General features: G+C 37.5%; 2 protein-coding genes and 1 long non-coding RNA gene across 5 annotated transcripts in view; 2 read left to right on the forward strand and 1 right to left on the reverse strand.

Moving 5' to 3' along the window:
- The first annotated feature begins 1,437 nt into the window (after positions 1-1,437).
- On the forward strand, positions 1,438-11,401 carry LOC116297793 (uncharacterized). 2 transcript variants are annotated; one of them, XM_031706088.2, is made up of 11 exons: positions 1,438-1,515; positions 2,509-2,699; positions 3,697-3,937; positions 4,354-4,541; positions 5,362-5,388; positions 5,583-5,743; positions 6,185-6,404; positions 6,895-7,007; positions 7,189-7,247; positions 7,674-7,870; positions 8,844-11,401. In XM_031706088.2, exons 2-11 carry the CDS (start codon positions 2,531-2,533, stop codon positions 10,064-10,066), a joined length of 2,598 nt encoding a protein of 865 aa, XP_031561948.1. In that variant the 5' UTR covers positions 1,438-1,515; positions 2,509-2,530; the 3' UTR covers positions 10,067-11,401. The 2 variants fall into 2 exon arrangements, with proteins under 2 accessions (XP_031561948.1, XP_031561949.1); XM_031706089.2 differs by having other exon boundaries at positions 1,451-1,515; positions 2,512-2,699.
- On the reverse strand, positions 10,967-17,582 carry LOC148909956 (uncharacterized). Its single transcript, XR_016120236.1, has 2 exons — positions 17,461-17,582; positions 10,967-11,877 (listed from the first exon to the last, which is right to left on the reverse strand). It is a non-coding gene; the product is annotated as an uncharacterized LOC148909956 (long non-coding RNA).
- The window catches only part of LOC116287068 (two pore channel protein 1), an 88,379-nt gene continuing 84,838 nt past the window's right edge, over positions 16,787-20,327 (forward strand). Inside the window, exons 1-2 of one of the 2 annotated variants that reach the window (XM_089032842.1) lie at positions 16,787-17,210; positions 17,388-17,576. In XM_089032842.1, coding sequence (XP_088888968.1) covers positions 17,049-17,210; positions 17,388-17,576 — 351 coding nt within the window. In that variant the 5' untranslated portion in view covers positions 16,787-17,048. The remainder of the gene's footprint in view (positions 17,211-17,387; positions 17,577-20,327) is intronic. The other variant, XM_089032844.1, reaches the window with a different exon arrangement.

Below are 20,327 nucleotides of genomic sequence, written 5' to 3' on the forward strand. Positions count from 1 at the left end.
AAAAGACCAATGAGAATCAAGAAATGCAGCATGGTTGGGAGTCAGCATAATATCGGCTGCATTGTTTGGAATTTGAATCAAAATGCTTCTCCTGTGGCACTCGAACGGACATGTTAACCGCACAGATGGAATTACTTCAAATAAAGCTTTCTTTTCCGGTGTCGATTTTCTCCACGGTCAAGAGAAAACGAACTACTACCTAGTAGTTCACTTTCTCTTTGTAGGGTTGTATTTTTAGGTTTAAGGTTCACCGATCCAATAATACTGACACCCACTGGTGCAAGATCTTCTAGCTTTAATCAAACTCAAATTGAAAAAAATAGCAGAGTAGCCCGTAAGCCATTGGTCGTTATTAAACTACTCATGCGGCTCAGTTTAACGCGGTAACCGGTAACAGCTTTTGATAAGCTCTCTTTGAAAATACTTTAACAAAAAGACGATCAAAGTATTCATGCAATGGCTAATAAAGTTCATCGCCTTCAATCTTATCAAATCGTGGCAGTTCCTGGCCAAACTAGATTGTTGGTCTAGACATGGTGTTGATGCCTTAAGTTGCGTAACTCAGGGGACGAATTCCAGCGAGAAATATCCTGCGCAGCTTGGCGTTTTGGGGAGAGGGGAAAAGAGGATATACGCTGCGCGCTCCGATAAAACCCTTAAATTTTGAATCAAGACGAAAATATGATACTAAAAAAGCTAGCATTACTTTGGAGAATATTTGATAAACAAGTGGAGTAACAGTTGTTTTTAGTAAACACGTTTCCAAAAAAGGTAACGAGAAGGACAGATTATGTAAAACGCGCTTATGAAAAGCAAAATGAATAAGGTAAAGAAAAAGAAAAAAAAAAAAAAAAAAAAAAAAAAAAAAAAAAAAAAAGAAAGAAAGAAAGAAAGAAAGAATATCTATGAAAACAAGGCTAAGTTACATGAACACGTTGAGAATTTTTCGGCAAAAGAAAATTAAATGGCATTTTGTTTGGAAGGCTTTAGTGTAAGGGATTCCGCTTAGCAATGGTGACCGGAGCCAACACTTGAGTCATCAGGAGTGAAATCAACAGGTTACAAATAAAAAAAAAGATTATATGATATCATTTTCTAGTTATTCTATCTTTATTACCTGAAGGAAAACTCCCATTTTTCCCCATCAAAAAGCTGTTTCCATTTATGTGTTCCGATAAAATTTATCATAATAACTAAACGTAAGAAATTTAAAGAAAGATTGAGAACGATAAAATTTGATTCCTTGAAGTGATGTTCTTGTAACCTCTTGCATGAAGCAAAGACACAAAAAACACCAGTTTTCCTTCAATCGCCTTCATCAAATATTCAAAAGCCTCAACCAGCCAATCACGAACCAGATTTATGGTAGTGATGTGAGTTTTTCACGTCGACATGTGACAGTTATAATCCTTTTACGATGAGTGATATCATTTAGAAGATCATTGCCGACATTGTTTTCGTTATTCCTGGTCAACAAAAATAATCGACTTTTTAGATTAGGGTTTCCTTCGCGAGGTAAGTGTTATTTATTATTCTTTTATAACTCATCGAGGTTTTTTAGCCGGTTCAATGATCAGAAACAACGCATTAACGGTTAGATGGATTTTTGATGGGGTTTTGAACAACAGGTTCTGGTAGTAAATCTACGGACTGTAAAAGTCAATGATACTCGAACAGTCAAAACATAAACTCCTGACAAACGACACAACAAAACAGAACCAAATGAAAACAGTTCAGCTCTTTGCGGACAAGCTATTCATACTTTAGTTTGCGCTCAGAAAATTATAGTTATCCAAGATTATCAATGATATATAGATAACAGACGTCAATCATTTATGTTTGAAGGTTTTCCTTTTCGAAAACGCCGTTTTCTACATGTTAATATTTGACTCATTTGCTTTAATTTTAGTATTTTTGTTTTTAAAATTTCTGTTAACAAATCCAAAAATCTTTCCCACGGTATTTTGATTAAAATGACGCCATATTGGATCTCCGACAACGATCATGACGTGAGTCACAATGAGCCAATGCATGCTCGACTTGACACGTGACCATTAAGTTTCAACATTACGACATGGATCAAAATCAGAAGTCCATGAACTTCTGCTAAAATACAACATTTTTGCGAGTAATTATATTTTGGATTTAAATCTAAAAACAAGCTGTAAATATACTCATTTACTGGATAATTTCACAGCAAAATATTGTGAAGAATTGTCGATAGTTTGCGTTTATGGTCCATGCGTTTGAACTGCGATTTATAGGTAGGAAATAAAGGGATTTTGAATATCGATATGGTCCAAAGGATACCATGATGTAATATTGTTTTTTTCCCTTTTCTTTTGGCTTATAATAATATATGATATGACAGGATTACATTTTAACAGAGAGCAAAATTCTAAAATTTTGAAACTTAGTGGAACTAGGTTGTCTAGTTGAAAAGTCATTTACAGAAAAAGCATAGTGATTTAACTTTCAACAGTTTAAAAGTGTTTGCTTTTCTTACAGCAGGGCATTGAAGGACAACCTCATGGCTGTCAAACTATTGGCCTTGTTTTCATTGGTTGCCTTGGTGACGTCCATCCCTACTCCACCATCAAATAAGGCCTCTCCTGTGCCGTCAGAGACTTCGGATGTTTCTCCTACCACTCCACCACGACAGAACAAAACAGGAGATAGCATTCAGGACTCAAAGCCTGGTAGGAGTAAACATACATACTTTACGTTGTTTATTATGGCGTTATTTGACTCCCACTACCAGACACCCTTGCACACTTTCTTTAGTTCAGTTAATTAGCACCAATTGTCTTACTATTCTAAATACGAATTTGAATAAGAAAGAAAGTTGGCCAAGCATTTTGGTAGTTGTAGTAAAATGACGCCATCGTGCAAACGGCTTATTCTGACAAATTATAAAGAATCCCTGGAGTTACCGGCCCTTTGTCCTTCATATTACCACCGCTGATTGGCCTCTGTCAATACAACATTTTACTGGTTTAATTCACCATTTTCCATACATTGGTTTACTGGTCAAAAACAAATCGCTCAAGCGAGGCGCCAAGGTACTTTCAAAGGATTCAAATTTGAACCTTGCAGGGGCGGATCCAGGAATTTGTTCAGGGAGGGGTGCAGCGCACATAGTTAACCCAGGGAGGGGTGCACCCCTTAGAATCAAAGGAAAAAACATTATTTTGTATTGGTTAAATCTTTGAAGTAGGGGCACAAAGTCGAACCAGGGAGGGGTGCGCGCCCCCTGCACCCCTCCCCTGGATCCGCCACTCGACCGAATGCTTTGTGCTTGACAGTTCAACAAATGTATGGAAAATGGTGAATGACCATATTGACCAAATATTGAGCAAACAAGGCTATCAAACGAAGCTAATTCAAGAAAGTCTTTTTTTAAAAGCGTTAAATTTACGGCCACAAAAATAATCCCCTCCGTAAAAATGATCCCCATCGCATAAATGTTCTCATGGTCATCGCAAAACTGATCCCTTGGTAAACGAGGAAAAATAATGCTCTCCGTAAAAATGATCCCCATCGCATAAATGTTCTCGTGGTCATTGCAAAACTGATCCCTTGACAAACGCGGAAAAATAATCCCCTCCGTAAAAATGATCCCCATCGCATAAATGTTCTCATGGTCATTGCAAAGCTGATCCCTTGGCAAACTAAAATTCCTAATTTTAATTTTAGTTGAACAGTTTTTAAAGGATATGGTTAACAAGATGAATAAATATCGGTTAATGCACGCTGCTTCGCCGCTTGAGCTTTCACTCAATCTTACCAACGAGGCTGAACTTTGGGCCGTCAAGTTGGCCAACAAGGACCAGGAAGAATTGAATACCAACTCAAAGTTTGGCCAGGCAATTTTCTCAACGTCGAGCCCGGATAACGTAGTGAACGCAAGTGTAGAATCCTGGTACAACCAAATTGTGTAAGTCAGGTTGATATCGTATTTCACGTAACAAGGGGGTTGTAACGTGTAACAGCAATATATCCGGAATATTCAATTTTTTTCCTGACAAATTTCTTTCCAGCGAATCACGCCCTCTTGCTTCAAAAACTCCAAAAACTAAATAGAAGACAGATATCCCAAATGTTTGATTGTGGGATTTGGTAAATCTCCTCTGAAAGTCAGGAAATTCAGCGAGAAATTTGACATGTGAGAGAAGCGGCCATCTTGAAACCAAACTCTTAATTCCAAATATGGTATCAAAACTCCTACTTTGCATATCTCCCTTCTGATTGGTATGATATTTGAAAAATCTAAATTTGTTAAATCAAAAAATAAAATAAAATAAAAAAATAAAAAAATGAAATATTGACGGCTATTTGTATTTGCTTTTCCAGACATTACAGATTTGATAGGCCAACCAAGAGTCCCAAGACGAGCTACTTCTCCCAGCTGGTGTGGAGGGGAACACAAGAGGTGGGGATCGGAAAAGCGTCGAGCGCCAGCGGCAAGACTTATGTAGTTGCTTATTTTAGTCCACCGGGTAATACCGAGGAAATGATAAAGAATGTTTACCCCGTCACAGGTAAGTTAGCTAAAGTAAGGGTTATAAGCTACGCAAAGGCAAACTATGCTGCATTAGAGCAGTTTTCTGATGGCTGTGAAAAGTTCACGGCACGAACACGGTCGTGACACGGCAAGGGATACGCCAACCCAATCAAAATGCACGAGAATCTACTCTCCATCCAATCAAATGTCCGAAACACGGCGCGGACACGGTCACGCCAATGTCACGGAACTGCCATACCAATCACATTGCGCGAGAAAAAAATCAGAAGATCAAAATTCTAGAAAACATTACAGTCGCGATGAGGCACGCATACGGCACCGACTTTTTCACAGTCATACGAAAACTGCTGTATTGGTCGCCGTGAAGATTACAGCGTGTGTGAATAGATGTGAAGGCGATCAAGCATAATACACGGTCTCTCTTTACTCGAGAACGATTATATTATTTATATTTCTAACTACTACTGCCATGATCGTTTTGGGATTTGTGTTGTGGTCAATTGTATAATATAAGTACATCGATTACTTTGCCGTATCGAGCAGAGGAAATATAAACTGTGGCGAAAATGTAAGGAAAAATTTGCAGAATATCGCTACTAATTGCAGGAAACAAGAAGCTATACCTTTTTGTACCATGACCAAGATTTGCTGAGTATGACACAGATCAATCAAATTCAAAAGTTCAGTTCAAAACACCGAGAAACGAGTATATATTATAGTGTTATACTTAAGGACGTTCTATCTACGTTGTGTAAAGTAGTAACGTAATATTCCAAAAACGATTGCGAAAGTTTTCCATGTCTTTCGTTTTAATGTCAGTTTTTTTGTCTTTAAAGGAAGTGGAGTAGGAAGACTCAGACCTGGTAAGTCTTTTACCGCTATCTCCTGTCACCATGCCATAGAAATGGGAGGGAGGTTCTTATATAGCGCATTTCACAGTCGTCTCAATGCGCTTTACAATTAGAACTAGAATTAGATTTAGAATCAGAACAAACAGATCGTTGAGTACTGTTACAACGATAATTCACAAGTTGAATTTGAAATTTCTTTACCTCAGCCAGTTGCTCTGATGGCTACAAACACTACAACAACAGCTGCTTCAAGCTGTTCCCTGGACCAAGGACGTGGGAAAGTGCTGTCCACAAATGTACGCAGGAGTTTGCTTCACTCGCTTCTGTTGACAGCGAAGCTGAAAATTACTTCATTAAGTCACTTCTGGTGAGTAATTCAATGCCTATACAGTCAGCGTTAATTTTACATTTAATACTCTAGCGTATGACTCTCAGAACATTAGAGCAGTTTCGGAACGCTGTGAAAAGAGCTGAAAAGCTCACACCACAAATACGGACGTGATACGGCAAGGGATACGCCAGACCAATCACATTGCGCAATAGTTTCCTCTCCATCCAATCAAATACCCGAAAAAAGGCATAAACACGGCGAGCACACGGCACTGCCAGACCAATCACATCGCGCGATAAAAAACTCAGCAAATTAAAATTGCATCACGGTCACGGCACGCTTACGGCACGGCGCTTTTCTAAGTCATACGAAAACTGCTCTAAAGAGGATGATACATACCATTTGTTTTTCAACCGGAATTTGCGGTTTTTCAGGGTAGATAGTTAGCACCCCTTAATCTGTGTTTTCTTATTCAAGACATCACACAAAAAGAACTTCACATGGATCGGACTGGGAGATCTTAACAACGATAGTACTTTCACTTGGGTTGACGGAACTTCAAATGTTTTCGTCAAATGGGATTACGATCAGAGCAACGTCCAGGGAAAGAAATGTGTGGTGGTCGGCGAAAGCTTTAGCTGGAAATATATACCATGTGACAAAGGAACAAGCTTCGTCTGCAGGAGAAGGCTCAGAGGTAAACTTGTAGACTCAGCCTGAAAAGTAGATTTTAATCCATGTGTAGGCGTCAATGACAGCACGTAATATCATCATGTAACCAATCACAGAACGCGTTGAGTGCACACAGCCAATGACAGCACGCAATATCATCATGTAACCAATCACAGAACGCGTTGCGTGCACATAGCCAATGACAGTACGCAGTATCATCATGTAACCAATCACAGAACACGTTGCGTGCACATAGCTAATGACAGCACGCAATATCATCATGTAACCAATCAGAGAACACGTTGTGTGCACACAGCCAATGACAGCACTCAATATCATCATGTAACCAATCAGAGAACGCGTTGTGTACACACAGCCAATGACAGCACGCAATATCATCATGTAACCAATCAGAGAGTGCGTTGTGTACGCACAGCCAATGACAGCACGGCATGCTTCTCAGATATTTTCTTAGTATAAAACATTTACATAAGTGTGCATATATTGTCTTGTAGATGTCAGCATTTACGAGGTGTTCTTTAAATACCTGAACAAGTTGTGGACTGACAAGCTATTATCACCGGGAGAAGCTCGCTATATATCACTGAAGACGCACTTACAGAATGCGGTAAGACAACTAAGGCTGCTGTATAACCAAAATACAACCGGCCTACATTTTTCAAATCGACCAAATCCACTTTGGCGTGGTGTTTGCCTAATTATGACCACGTGGTAAAAATGAAGAGCATGCAGATTTCAAAGGCTGACAAATGTTGGAAGATATTAAATATTAGAAATTATTATTATAGATCATGCAGATTTACTCAGACGCAGACTGGTTCGATGACGTGGATTTCAAAGGCTTTGCGTAAGTAATTGTATTTGTTGTAATATAGCAATAACAATAGGAAATGATGATGACAATGAATGATGATGGTAGTATGATGATGGCGATGATGATGATGATAATGGGGATGATGATGATGATGGCGATGATGATGATGAAAATGGGGATGATGATGATGATAATGGGGATGATGATGATGATGATGATAATGGGGATGACAATGATGATGGCGATGATGATGTCGATAATTGAGATGATGTTGGCGATGATAATGGGGATGATGATGATGATAATGGGGATGATGATGATGATGATTGCGATGATGATGATGACAGTGATCATGACATGCAATGATGATGATGATGATGATTATTCAGATGATGATTTCAAATCAGATTTTGATTAAACTAGCACAGAATAAAATCTTCTAACACGTGCTACTTGCAGGAAAAGCGACGACGATAAAATCCTGGCGACAATCAGGCTCCATTTTACACCAGACGATGACTCACCTCTGGACCCTCTAGAAGTGCTAAGAAATAAATTAGAGGGCGGCAATGCTGGTGAGAGCACTAAACGAACAATTATCATGGGAATGCTGTCTGGCGAACCTGTTGAAATTGTTAACACTTCTCTCATCATAGGTAAGAGTGTTTACATGTGGTTAAATGAAATGTAGGCAAAGTTAGACTCGAGCTGTGTAGCAGCGAATAGTGTACGATAACCGCTGTTTGTTGACTGCCCGCTAGCCGCCTATCTTGGTCATCAGTAGGGCTGAGCTATTTGATCGGTAATTACCGCGATATCGATCAACGCTATTTATTGCTAATAGGTCAACTTGATCACCCGCTACCCATGTGATCACGCTAGTTTGACTTTAGATTCGCCAAGAGTCGTTTGCATTACGATATTCGCTATCACTAGCCTCTGGCAACCACACGCTAAACGCTATTTGTTTTTTCCCGCCCTCCCTCCCTATGGTAGGTATTTATAGGTAAGTATTCCACTGACCAGACCGTCAGTGTGACAGGTGCACGGTGAGTTGTGGCAGGGTTGCCATGGTTACCGCGGTTTTATGCGCCAGGCCCCTCTCATCCCACCGAACAAGCACCTAATGCCAAGCTCATCTACCAGTGATGATTTTAAATGGTTTAATGGACCAAATATCCTTGGGCGTAATGTTTTACCATTTCATTTTTATATTATTTTTTTGAAGATAATATACTTTTAGTGTTTGAGTTGTATCCCTATTAATGTGTCCTCTCATGCACAACCGTTAAACAAAGAAATAATATTCTAGGGAATGACACGTGGTCTGAAATGGTAAAACATCACACCCAAGTGGATTTAACCCCACTAATTTTACCGTAACTACCGAACGCGTTATACAAACAAGGCAAGACAAGACTTCCATGCATTCTTCTAAGTGATAAATTCTCTTACCATGACTCTTTTTGAACTAGCATGCTAAATGAGATGTTCATAGCTGTATACATTTTTTTAATAACGAAATTCTTCAAGAATTAGTTTGAATTGAGGTGCATATTCGACCAATTGTCTCCCGAAAAGCCAGAAATGCAAGTGTAACGTCTCAGTTTTTTTCATTTTGTTTTTCAGAGCATCCACAGCCTGTTTTGTGTCCTGGCTTCTGTTCTATTCAACACTGCCCTGCTCCTGTTTGCAGTCAGTCTTGTTGCAGCCAGAACAGCCTTATCCAGAGCCCATTGGGGTCATCAGGATACCCTGGAGCCCAACCACAACAGCCTTACACAGGCGCTTATCAGACAAGCGCTTATCAGACAAGCGCTTATCAGACAAGCACTTATCAGGCAAATCCTTACCAATCGAATCCTTACCAATCGAATCCTTACCAGACCAATCCTTATCAAGCTTACCCACAAAACTACCAGTCCAGTTTTCCATATACTGGTTATTCTCCTCCAGCTCCACAGGGCCGCACACAGGTTGCAACCAGACCCGATGAGAAAACCAAGCCGTCATCATCTAAAGAAGAAGATGAACCTACCAAAAAACCAGAAGAGCAAAGCAAACCACAAGCATCACGGCCCCCTCGCCCTGCTTCGCGACCAGTTGGTTATCCACAGCCTAGCAACCCTGGTTATCCTGGCTATGGACAGGGCTATTCACAACAACAGCAGCCCTCATCATCAGCTTATCAGGCTGCATATGCGTCACTCTACCCTCAATATAACCCATACCCCCAGACTAATCCATCCTCATATGCATTAGCTTATAACCAACAAACTAACCCATCACCTTACACATCAACTTACATATCATCACCTTATCCACCATCTTACCAATCACCATACACGGCATCATCTTACACAACAGGCTACCCATCATACTCACCCTACTACCCGTCTACTCAACAACAGAACGCTGTTTCCGAACAAGAAAAGCCCGGAAGCGCGAAAGGAAAAAAGGGAAGCAAGCAACGACCAAAACAAAATAACCAACGCCCACCTCCATACCCTGCGTCTCCTCCACAGGGGTACCCAAGCGCTTACTCGACTAGTTATGGGTACGCTGGGCAAACAGCCCAACAAGGCATTCCACAAACACCCATGTACATATCTGGTAATAGTGGCTACGGTACTAACCAAATTGCCGGATACCCGGGTATGTACGGCAGCAGCACATCATCGTATGGTGGTTACCCATCGACATCGTATCAGGGAGCAGGATACGCGGCTTCTATGGCCGGACAAAATCCCTACTCTGCACAGGCGTGCGCTGGTGCCTGCGCTAATTCTTGCTCGCCGCAATGTTCTCCTGCTTGCTGTAGGTCACGCGCTTTCCAAAGAAAACTACATTAACTTGTCAACAGTTCTATGTGTGGTATAACATTTGTGAAAATTTGAACGAAGTGGAAAGCTGTTTTAAGTAACACTGAGTTACTTCAGCTTTAAATTCCATTACTGATAAAAAATCGAGTTTCTAGTCTTCTCTAACAAATACCTATGCCTGCAATTGGTTGATCAACTGTTGATCCATTAGATCTGTCCCGAATTCCCTTCAGTGACCACGAAATAATACCTTCAATTCGAGGTTGAGCTTGATAAAATACAGTAAATGTATGAAAACATCAAATCCAACCTCGACTTGGACATAATTGTCACTAAATCGAATTCGGAAAAGGTCTATCTATAACTGTTAGATAAAGGAAAAAAGACTAACCAGGGATGATAAGGGATACATAAGACTTTACGAGCACAGCATGCTTCTGATAAGAACTGACAATGCTAAGAGAGACTAACTAGCAGCATCCGCCTCTACAAAACTATAGCTTATTATAAGACTTGGACAAATCGAATACTAAGTATAAACAATACCAATAGAGGCTTTGCACCATCACGTGATGGCAGCCATGACGGGAGGCAGGAACAATTGAATCTGGTCTAATCTGAGAAAGATTTCATTTTCTCAGGGGAGAACGACTCTATTGTTGTGCCTCATGTCATGGTTGCCATCACACGTTTATGCAAAGCCTTTATAAGTAATTCGTACTATATTCTATTGCAGTGGTAGATCTAGGGATGGATCTTGGGAGAACTCGTAGCTGAACCCGTTTTTTACGCTCTGTAGAATGAAATTGGTATCCTTCGTGGCGTTCATTTTGGAGCCTCGTTTTTAGAATTCTGGGTCAACCACTGTATTGTTACGTGTTGTGTACAAGGTATATAAAGCACACTATACAAAAGACTACTTGACTCAGCTGATAGAAGAAAAGTTAATAGTAGGACATAAAGCCCATTGCAGCATTCTATGTACATAACATCAATTGTATATTTTAACATCCAATGCAACTCACTACGACTCACTACGCTATTAAGGTCGTTAAATTTGCTAAGTTCCGATTTTAATCCGCTTTTGATAAGACCTTTTACTAGAATTGCTTTTGCATGGCCATAGATTTCTACTGCAATGTGTGAGAAATATTGAAAGTTTTTTTAATGGTTATCCTGTGGTTAGTGAAGAGTGCCTAATGGGACACACTTTTAAACGTATTGAATGGGGATATGATTATAATAATTATAGATTATCGCACTGAGTGCTTATCACAGAAAATACATAATATTTATTAAAATAATCCTGTACATAAATGCAGAAATGATTTGTGGAATGCCCAATAAAACAATTCAAAATGTCAAGTAGTTTTGATCAATCAAGCGTCATTTATGACAGGCGTTACGCGCCATAATATAAGACGCCATAATATAAGACAAGGAAAGAGAGGGAAACGTTTGCTTCCAAAATATGGTACATGCGTCTACCGGAAGAAACCACTCCACAAAGATCCAGCCCGGCTTCAAAGAATGCTAATGAGACTTCAACGATATCGCTTCAAGGTGACTTACAAGAAAGGAACATCCCTCTACCTAGTCGACACCCTGTCAAGAGCACCACTTCCCCAACCAGTCGAGGCACCAGTAACAGGATTCGAAGTTGAATATCATGAAAGCAACCCAAGACTCCTCGACCATACCAAGGAACGATTACGGGAAGAAACAAGTAAAGACCTGACCTTGACCAAGCTGCAGACAAAAATAAATCAAGGTTGGCCGGATGACAAGTCACGAGTTGACACAGTACTAAACCAATTTTGGAACTATCGAGACGAGCTCACCTATAAATTTAGAAGAATGTGAATCAAGGTATATATGTAATTATAAATTGGATGAGGGAATATCAACAATAATATCTAGCAAATTGATAAATAAATAGATATATATACATTTATATAATAGATTTTCACGAACGCGCGCTCTGATTGGCTGAAAAATTATGTTTTATAGAAATGACGTCACAGGAATTCGGCTTTTCAATTTAAAGCATTTTGACATTTTGAATTTAAAACATTTTTCATTCTTATTTTTAAAAATGTCTTTCCTTTAATAAAACGAAAATATGTCGTTTTGAAGCACATTTGATTGGTACTACATTTTGATGAGTAAAGCCGTTTCTTTCGTTTGTGCTGCGACTATTACAATGACCTTGTTTCGCTAAACTAGAAGCTTTTTGCTTGACCCGTAATGGTGTTAGAGAAGCCAAAAAATGATTTTAATCATTTTTCATAGTCTAACAAGAATGAACAAATGTATTGTAAGAAGCTTAAGCTTACTTTACAAACTACCATCGTCAATTTTACGCTCAGTTACGGTAATTTTGTTTTACCGTAATTTGTTTTCCACTAGCCCGAAACTACGAGTACAAAATACTATTACAAGTGGTACAAAGTTTTCACTTATTGTTCAGGGTTAACTAAACTGAACCAGTTTTCCAAGTACTGCACTGCTAGCTTTCTTCAAGTTTCGAAGATCAGGATATGTCTCTTGGCTCCTTGACCATTATTTTATACCCAATCAAGTCTACATCTCTTCTATCAATTTATCATAAACATATAGTTTTCATATCTTTTTCCTATTCTGTATGCGTTAGCTGTTTTTGGACCTGTTTGATTCAACTGAAAATTTGAATACTTTGACATAGACATATACATAGATTTTTATTTTAGTACCTCAATGTTTACATTTATCAAATATATAAAGAGAAATTGTCCAGAATGTAAGGTACAAGCAGTGGTGGATCTAGGGGTGGGTTTTGGGGGTTGCAACCCCCCCTATGAGAGCCATCTTGATTTATTATTATTTTTATTTTTCATGACAACACCAACAGCATCGCGAGTTTTATTTAAACAGGGGTGGCGAACACATTTCGCTAGCCTTTTTTCTATACGCCGTGTGTGGAACCTGAAACAACCATGCTCGCCTGCAGCAAATAATCATTTTCATAAGACCTACTTCCGTTTGGGAACCCTGTGCTACTTTCCCGCCAAACAAGTATCTCAATCAATGCTACAACCCCCACTTTGAAAAAATTCTGGATCCGCCCCTGTACAAGCTATCTAAAATAACTAAAAAATTAAATATTACAGACAGTACGGCTGAGGTATAAATGAAATTGATATAAATATAGTAAGAGGAAAAAATAGAAAAAATAAAAAAATAAAAAAAAGGAATGGATCAAGCTAAACAAATTGAATTGCACACGTACTACATGCTAATATTAAGTGTATATATTACAAAAAATCTTCCTTTGGTATACATATAGATACAATATATCATAGTTCCTCTATATATATACATGTATATCACTTATTGATTTTCTAAGTAGATAACCAAAAAAAAAAATTAATTAAATATATAATGTTATATATAATTGTTGTATAGTGAACACATGATATTAAATTTATAGCAAGGAGGAAAAAGTAACAACTCAATTGTAACTCAATTGAGGTCGGTTTTTAACTCGTGGATACGCGAAGCCTAGAAACGAGTTATTGTGAGGGGTCTGAATATGCAAATGTATCACTCACTCACTAAGATGTTAGCAGATCGATAATTAAACGTTTATCAAACGTCTTACGTCATCTGCTTACGAACGTTACGCGAAACTTTTGGACTTCACTACAAAAATATACGAACTTCTTATCCAATAAAGGGTGGACAAGGTATTTATGCTAGAAGCTGGAATGCTATTTATCAATGTGGAATGTTGTCTAGCACTAGGGCAGTCTTAGGGAGCCTGGAAGGGACATGCTATACTTTTTTTTTCTCGATCTCTACTTTTTTTTATTGGATGTCTACTTTTTTTATTGGATGTCTACTTTTTTTATTGGATGTCTACTTTTTTTATTGGATGTCTACTTTTTTTATTGGATGTCTACTTTTTTTATTGGATGTCTACTTTTTTTATTGGATGTCTACTTTTTTTATTGGATGTCTACTTTTTTTATTGGATGTCTACTTTTTTTATTGGATGTCTACTTTTTTTTCTGGATCTCTAATTTTTTTATTGGATGTCTACTTTTTTTATTGGATGTCTACTTTTTTTATTGGATGTCTACTTCTTTTTCTGAATGTCTACTTTTTTTATTGGATGTCTACTTTTTTTTCTGGATCTCTACTTTTATTTCTGGATGTCTACTTTTTTTATTGGATGTCTACTTTTTTTATTGGATGTCTACTTTTTTTTCTGGATGTCTACTTTTTTTATTGGATGTCTACTTTTTTTATTGGATGTCTACTTTTTTTTCTGGATGTCTACTTTTATTTCTGGATGTCTACTTTTTTTATTGGATGTCTACTTTTTTTTCTGGATGTCTACTTTTATTTCTGGATGTCTACTTTTTTTATTGGATGTCTACTTTTTTTTCTGGATCTCTACTTTTATTTCTGGATGTCTACTTTTTTTATTGGATGTCTACTTTTTTTATTGGATGTCTACTTTTTTTTCTGGATGTCTACTTTTTTTATTGGATGTCTACTTTTTTTATTGGATGTCTACTTTTTTTATTGGATGTCTACTTTTATTTCTGGATCTCTACTTTTTTTATTGGATGTCTACTTTTTTTATTGGATGTCTACTTCTTTTTCTGGATGTCTACTTTTTTTATTGGATGTCTACTTTTTTTTCTGGATCTCTAATTTTTTTATTGGATGTCTACTTTTTTTATTGGATGTCTACTTTTTTTATTGGATGTCTACTTTTTTTATTGGATGTCTACTTTTTTTTCTGGATCTCTACTTTTATTTCTGGATCTCTACTTTTTTTATTGGATGTCTACTTTTTTTTCTGGATCTCTAATTTTTTTATTGGATGTCTACTTTTTTTATTGGATGCTCTACTTTTTTTATTGGATGTCTACTTTTTTTATTGGATGTCTACTTTTTTTTCTGGATCTCTACTTTTATTTCTGGATGTCTACTTTTATTTCTGGATCTCTACTTTTTTTTCTGGATCTCTAATTTTTTTATTGGATGTCTACTTTTTTTATTGGATCTCTACTTTTTTTATTGGATGTCTACTTTTATTTCTGGATCTCTACTTTTTTTATTGGATGTCTACTTTTTTTATTGGATGTCTACTTTTTTTTCTGGATGTCTACTTTTATTTCTGGATCTCTACTTTTTTTTCTGGATCTCTAATTTTTTTCCCTTGATCTCTACTTTTTCTCTCTCTGGATCTCTACCTGGTACGTGCTTCATGGCTGAATGCCACACAGTCGACAAGCTTATATATGCCTGCTCATATATACGACAAGCGTGGTATATGCTAGTCTCCCCCACTGCCGCTTTCAGTGTGGTCACGCAAGCTTTCTTCCCTGAGTAATGAGAAAGCGTTGCGTGACGACACTGAAAGCAGCTGTGGCGGAGACTAGGTACATGCCTATGACTACCTGTACATTATATATGCTTATTTATACTTACGCATGAATGCCTGTACTAACGTATGATTCCCTGTGATTGTGCAAAAAGGAAATGATTGATGAGGTCAAATAGAAATAATATTTGAAACATCAATTTATTTATCATTGAGCCCACAGACTATAAGTCCAGCATGTAATCCACAAAACGCCTCATTTCTAGCTGTTGCTCACTCCGTGTGCTTTCTTGTCTGCCATTTTGAGTAATAATGCAGCGTTCTATTTTCAAAGTCCGCAAAAAGTACGGCCGAATTGGCATAACTATGACATAATATAACTTTTTTAAATGCTTTAAAAATTGCATTTCTGTGGGTCTCAAATTCGAAGTTCCTGGGAGATCATGTTCGGACCTCAATAATTGCTCGAGCCTTTGGCGTTTGTTCATTAAAAAAATCACCCCTCTTTTGAAAATCCTGGATCCGCGCCTGATACCGGTAACCATTCATGCGGTTGATGTAATGGATAAAGAACCGCTTTAGATGTAAAATACAAGTTATTGATAAAATCAGAACGAAAAAACTGTTCTTTATACGAAATTTCGCCCGCTGACCAGTTTGACGATCTATACCGCTGACCAGCCATACTTAGAAAAAAGTAGACATCCAATAAAAAAATAGACATCCAATAAAAAAAGTAGAGATCCAGAAAAAAATAGACATCTAGTAAAAAAGTAGAGATCCAGAAAAAAAAAGTATAGCATGTCCCTTCCAGGGCTCCGCACAAAGCTGTTTAAGTTGCAGTGTGTAAATTTGAGTTCGCTGCACAGAGTAGACCCTTTTGTGTGTAAGCATCCATAGCAATCGGAGGCCACAATTTTCATTAAAATAAACTGTAGTGGCAAGATTAAAGTTAGTCGTTAGTCAGTCTGTCCACAAGGAAGTTACATGGACTCCAGTGGCTTAGGTGATTCCAGAATTCTTCGTATGCAATAGCGCAACGCAGTCGTGACGTCATAAAAGCGAAGACAAAGGCAAAATTCGGACAAACAAACTTACAAGTTTACTTTCAGCAGATAATTTTCACAGCCGATCGCAGTTGATCTTAGCTTACATGGGTTATTATTGTAACTTTAAGTAAAAATAATAAAATCGGTTCGTATAATCCTCGTAGCGGTTAAACAGAATGCAATGTTTGTCCGAATCTTCAAGCTATTTTTAGAATCAGTGCGCTGCGCTATATAGAGGTCATAGCCGCCATGTTGGAAGAATTTGACAAAAGATTTTTCAGTGAATTCTTTTGTTATATCTTCCAACATGGCGGACATCCCTTTTGTTATTGTGCTCTATTGGGATTGATTGCAAACCAAGAATAGAAATATAAAAGACATAATTGAAAGAAATAGGCAGCGAGAGAAACTAGTCGCCACACTAGTTACATGCATATTTAGTCTTCTCTAGAATATTTACTTTTCACGCTCGCGTACCCGAGCGTGATAAACAAATATTCTAGAGAAGACTAAATTTGCATGTAACTAGTCGCAACGTTGCATATTTGCCTAAAGTGAAAAGGATCAAAGAAGACTTGCTTGAAAGATGGCTGAAAAATTTAACGAACACGAAAAAAATACTACTAGTTCTAGTATTTGTGCAGATTTAGAAGCAGGCGCCTCGGATGCTAAATTCGCTGCTGAAAATCTAGCACTTGAGGACGGATCAAACAAAAACATTGCTGAAAATAGCGAAGTTCAGGTATTGGTATGTGGTAGCTAATACTTATTGTATATTTTACTTGTTTATTATCATTCAATATCAGCATGCAAAGTTCATAATACTAGGTGTGCTTCGAAATAGAAGGATTTTAATTTTTGAGTATTTACTGAATCGATAAAAAATATTTTGAAAATAAGTAAGAATTTAATGTTTTTTTTTAAGGGAAAGCAATCCGCTGCTTTGACGGATGTTGATATTGGAATGAGACAGGACCGTGATAAAGATCTTAATTTACCTGTATCATTAACACAAGCAATCAAGGAAGATGAGAATCGTGGTAAACCCTTAGCCTTTGACATCCAAACAAGTGATGATACTCTGAACGATAAACAGGAAGAAGAGAGATGGGAGGTATGAAGGATATCTAGCAGTTTCTTTGTCGCATTCTCCTCCCCCCTTGTTTGATGGACCCCTCCCCCCTGATGGAAAAGAATATCTGCTGATCAAAGTTGCCTTTACAGTATAAAATAGCCAATGTTGCTGTATAATCTAATAAGTTTTGAAAAGCAGTAGTAGTGAATAGCCGGTTCTGGGACAACTTTCCACGTAACCAAATTCTGAGAAAAAAGGTGTTACAAAATTCTGAGAAATCTCATGTCGCCAAATTCTGAGAAAAAAATGTGTGACACAAATTCTGAGAAATGTCATGTCGCCAAATTCTGAGAAAAATGGTGTGACACAAATTCTGAGAAATGTCATGTCACCAAATTCCAGGAAATTACGGAACTAGGGAAATTCCCAGAAATCAGTCGAGGTTAAAGTTTTTGGATTCTACGCTAAAATTTGAAATTAATTAAAAATACGAAAAATGAAAAAAACCGGATAAGCTCTATATCATAGGGAATCTTTTGCTTCAGCAAGCGCTTTAGGATAACATTTTGGTCTTAGACGCGGGTGCATTTGTTTTATGAGAAAAAAATAATTATAGATTTTAATAATGTGGCTTAAGGCGACAGCGGGTAGAATAAGGAATACGAAAATGTTTGCATACAAACCTATTTAAAAAATTTGAAAAAATTATCATTGGGGATGGGACCATCTACAATATCCACCCAATTTACAATTTGTATGCAGGGAGTGAAGGTGATATGTAACAAACATTATTAAGAGGTTTCCAATGATTGCTAGAAACTTTCGCGGATATATGATCGGCGCGATTAGAAAGCGAGAACAGTCCGGAATCAACGCATTTCAAGTACATCGTTTCATTTGGATTAACTTATTAACAGACGCGTACGCTTACGTAAGCGGTCACGGGGCAGGTATAGTATACAATATAACGGAGTCTAACGGCTAAAAAACCACCAATATTTGCCCTACGTCCTTGGTCCTTTTCAGATGAATCGCTGCTAATTTTTCTGTACATATCGTACATCTCTCATAAGTTGATTTACATATCAGTTTCTTTTCTTGGCTCTCATTTATAACTAGTTGTACATCTTGCCTGTTTCGAATGTTTTCCAGGCATTGTCTTTCCAAATACGCTGTTATTCATAAGCTTGATGAAGTCTCATTTTCGAAACTGATCATTTTTTGCTTTCGTTCTAAGATCTGTGTTAAGAGCAATATACTTTTTCAACCAGTCCGATTCTTCAAACGTAACACCCCTATAAATCATCAGTCTCATTCCAAGGCTTTCATATAGTTTCACTGCCTCATGATGAATGACATATTTATTCTCAAGTATTGCACAGATTTGGATAAGCTTCTCTATACCATTCACATATATCGTTCTGGAGCAAGCGGATACTCATCATGAAGGCAGTGCAACTTAGTAGGATATTCAAGATCAACCTCTAAGATACATGGTGGTTTTCTCCAATTCTCCAGCCCTATTTCTCTTTCATCCATCTAAATCCGTGTGTAGGCAGTGATTCTGACTAGATATTTTATGAAAGTTGATTTAATCTTTTTACTATACTCTTTCATATACTTGTTATTAGCTTTTGCGAAACGTTTACTTATCATAGAAATACCTCCACGTAAACCATTCTCATCAACCATAAGAACCATATCACTGTTAGACAAAAGTTCCAAGCTGATCTTCGTCATCTTTAGCATTGCATTCCACGATAATCCTTGATCCAATTTATAATTCTCCATACACACATCCCTGAAATTCTCAAATACGTCTGACAGCAGTATGACATCGCTCTCGAGGTATAGATCATGATTCTCTATCATCGTCGTAAGCCCAAACGTATTCCAAACATTCTGAGCATGTTTAGTAGTCATCTTCTGAGATATCTTTATTTTTCAGCTTCGAGTAAAACGCTTCTTTTGGAGGTAAGCATGCTTCATTCAATTTGTCCAATGAATTTACATAATCATATGGATATACACCCTTTCTCAATAATAGTTCAAGCTGCTTGCCTTTATAAAACATATTCATATTTCTGATCTGACCTTTCTCAAGATTACTAACCAAAGCATCTAGACTCGTTGACATAAACTTGAAGCTGTCAATGAATCTAATCTCACGTTTAACATTTATGGCTTTTAAAAAAAACATTTTCCATTCATTTCGAAACTATCAACTACTATATCTTTTTCAAACGATATATACTTTTCTTCATTGGTTGGGATACAACTACCTTTACCATTTGTCGCTCCAAGATTCTTTATGAAAAATTACAGGATAGAACTTTGGTATCTTATAATTTATATTACAACCGTTGTGCGCAGCTCCACGGTATCTAATACCTTATCACCTCATAATTCTTTTTCACATATGTGGCAATGCGTTGCCTTCTCATAATCCTCCTTATTTCCAGTGCATATCTGAACCTTTTTCTTGTAGCAAAACTTTAAATAAAGTTCTTTAACCGTATCCTCGATTGATAGAATAAAGTGCTAACCAATATCCTCATCCTCAGTCCGCTTTGCAGCGTATCTAAATATCTTGTTTTTGAACAGCCTATCATCACCGCATTGAACCATGTAACGATAGCCGGATGGTTTGTGTTTTTGGCACCTCTCTGTATCAATCAATCAATCAATCAATCAATCAATCAATCAATAGTTTATTTAAACACGTATCGTTCAAAATACGAACGTGGCTGACATGAAGATATATTTTCTGTGAAGTTCTCAAAAATCAGC

The sequence above is a fragment of the Actinia tenebrosa genome, unplaced genomic scaffold, assembly GCF_029948245.1.
Source record: "Actinia tenebrosa isolate PJP-AT-01 unplaced genomic scaffold, QUT_ActTen_1.0 PGA_scaffold1__47_contigs__length_23844297, whole genome shotgun sequence".
NCBI classification, from domain to species: Eukaryota; Metazoa; Cnidaria; class Anthozoa; order Actiniaria; family Actiniidae; genus Actinia; species Actinia tenebrosa.

Coding starts and splice junctions, on each gene's coding strand:
- LOC116297793 (XM_031706088.2), top strand. CDS start 2,531: ATGGCTGTCAAACTATTGGCCTTGTTTTCATTGGTTGCCTTGGTGACG. Junction 5,389..5,582: donor AGTAGGAAGACTCAGACCTG/GTAAGTCTTTTA, acceptor TCTTTACCTCAG/CCAGTTGCTCTGATGGCTAC. Junction 7,248..7,673: donor GTGGATTTCAAAGGCTTTGC/GTAAGTAATTGT, acceptor TGCTACTTGCAG/GAAAAGCGACGACGATAAAA.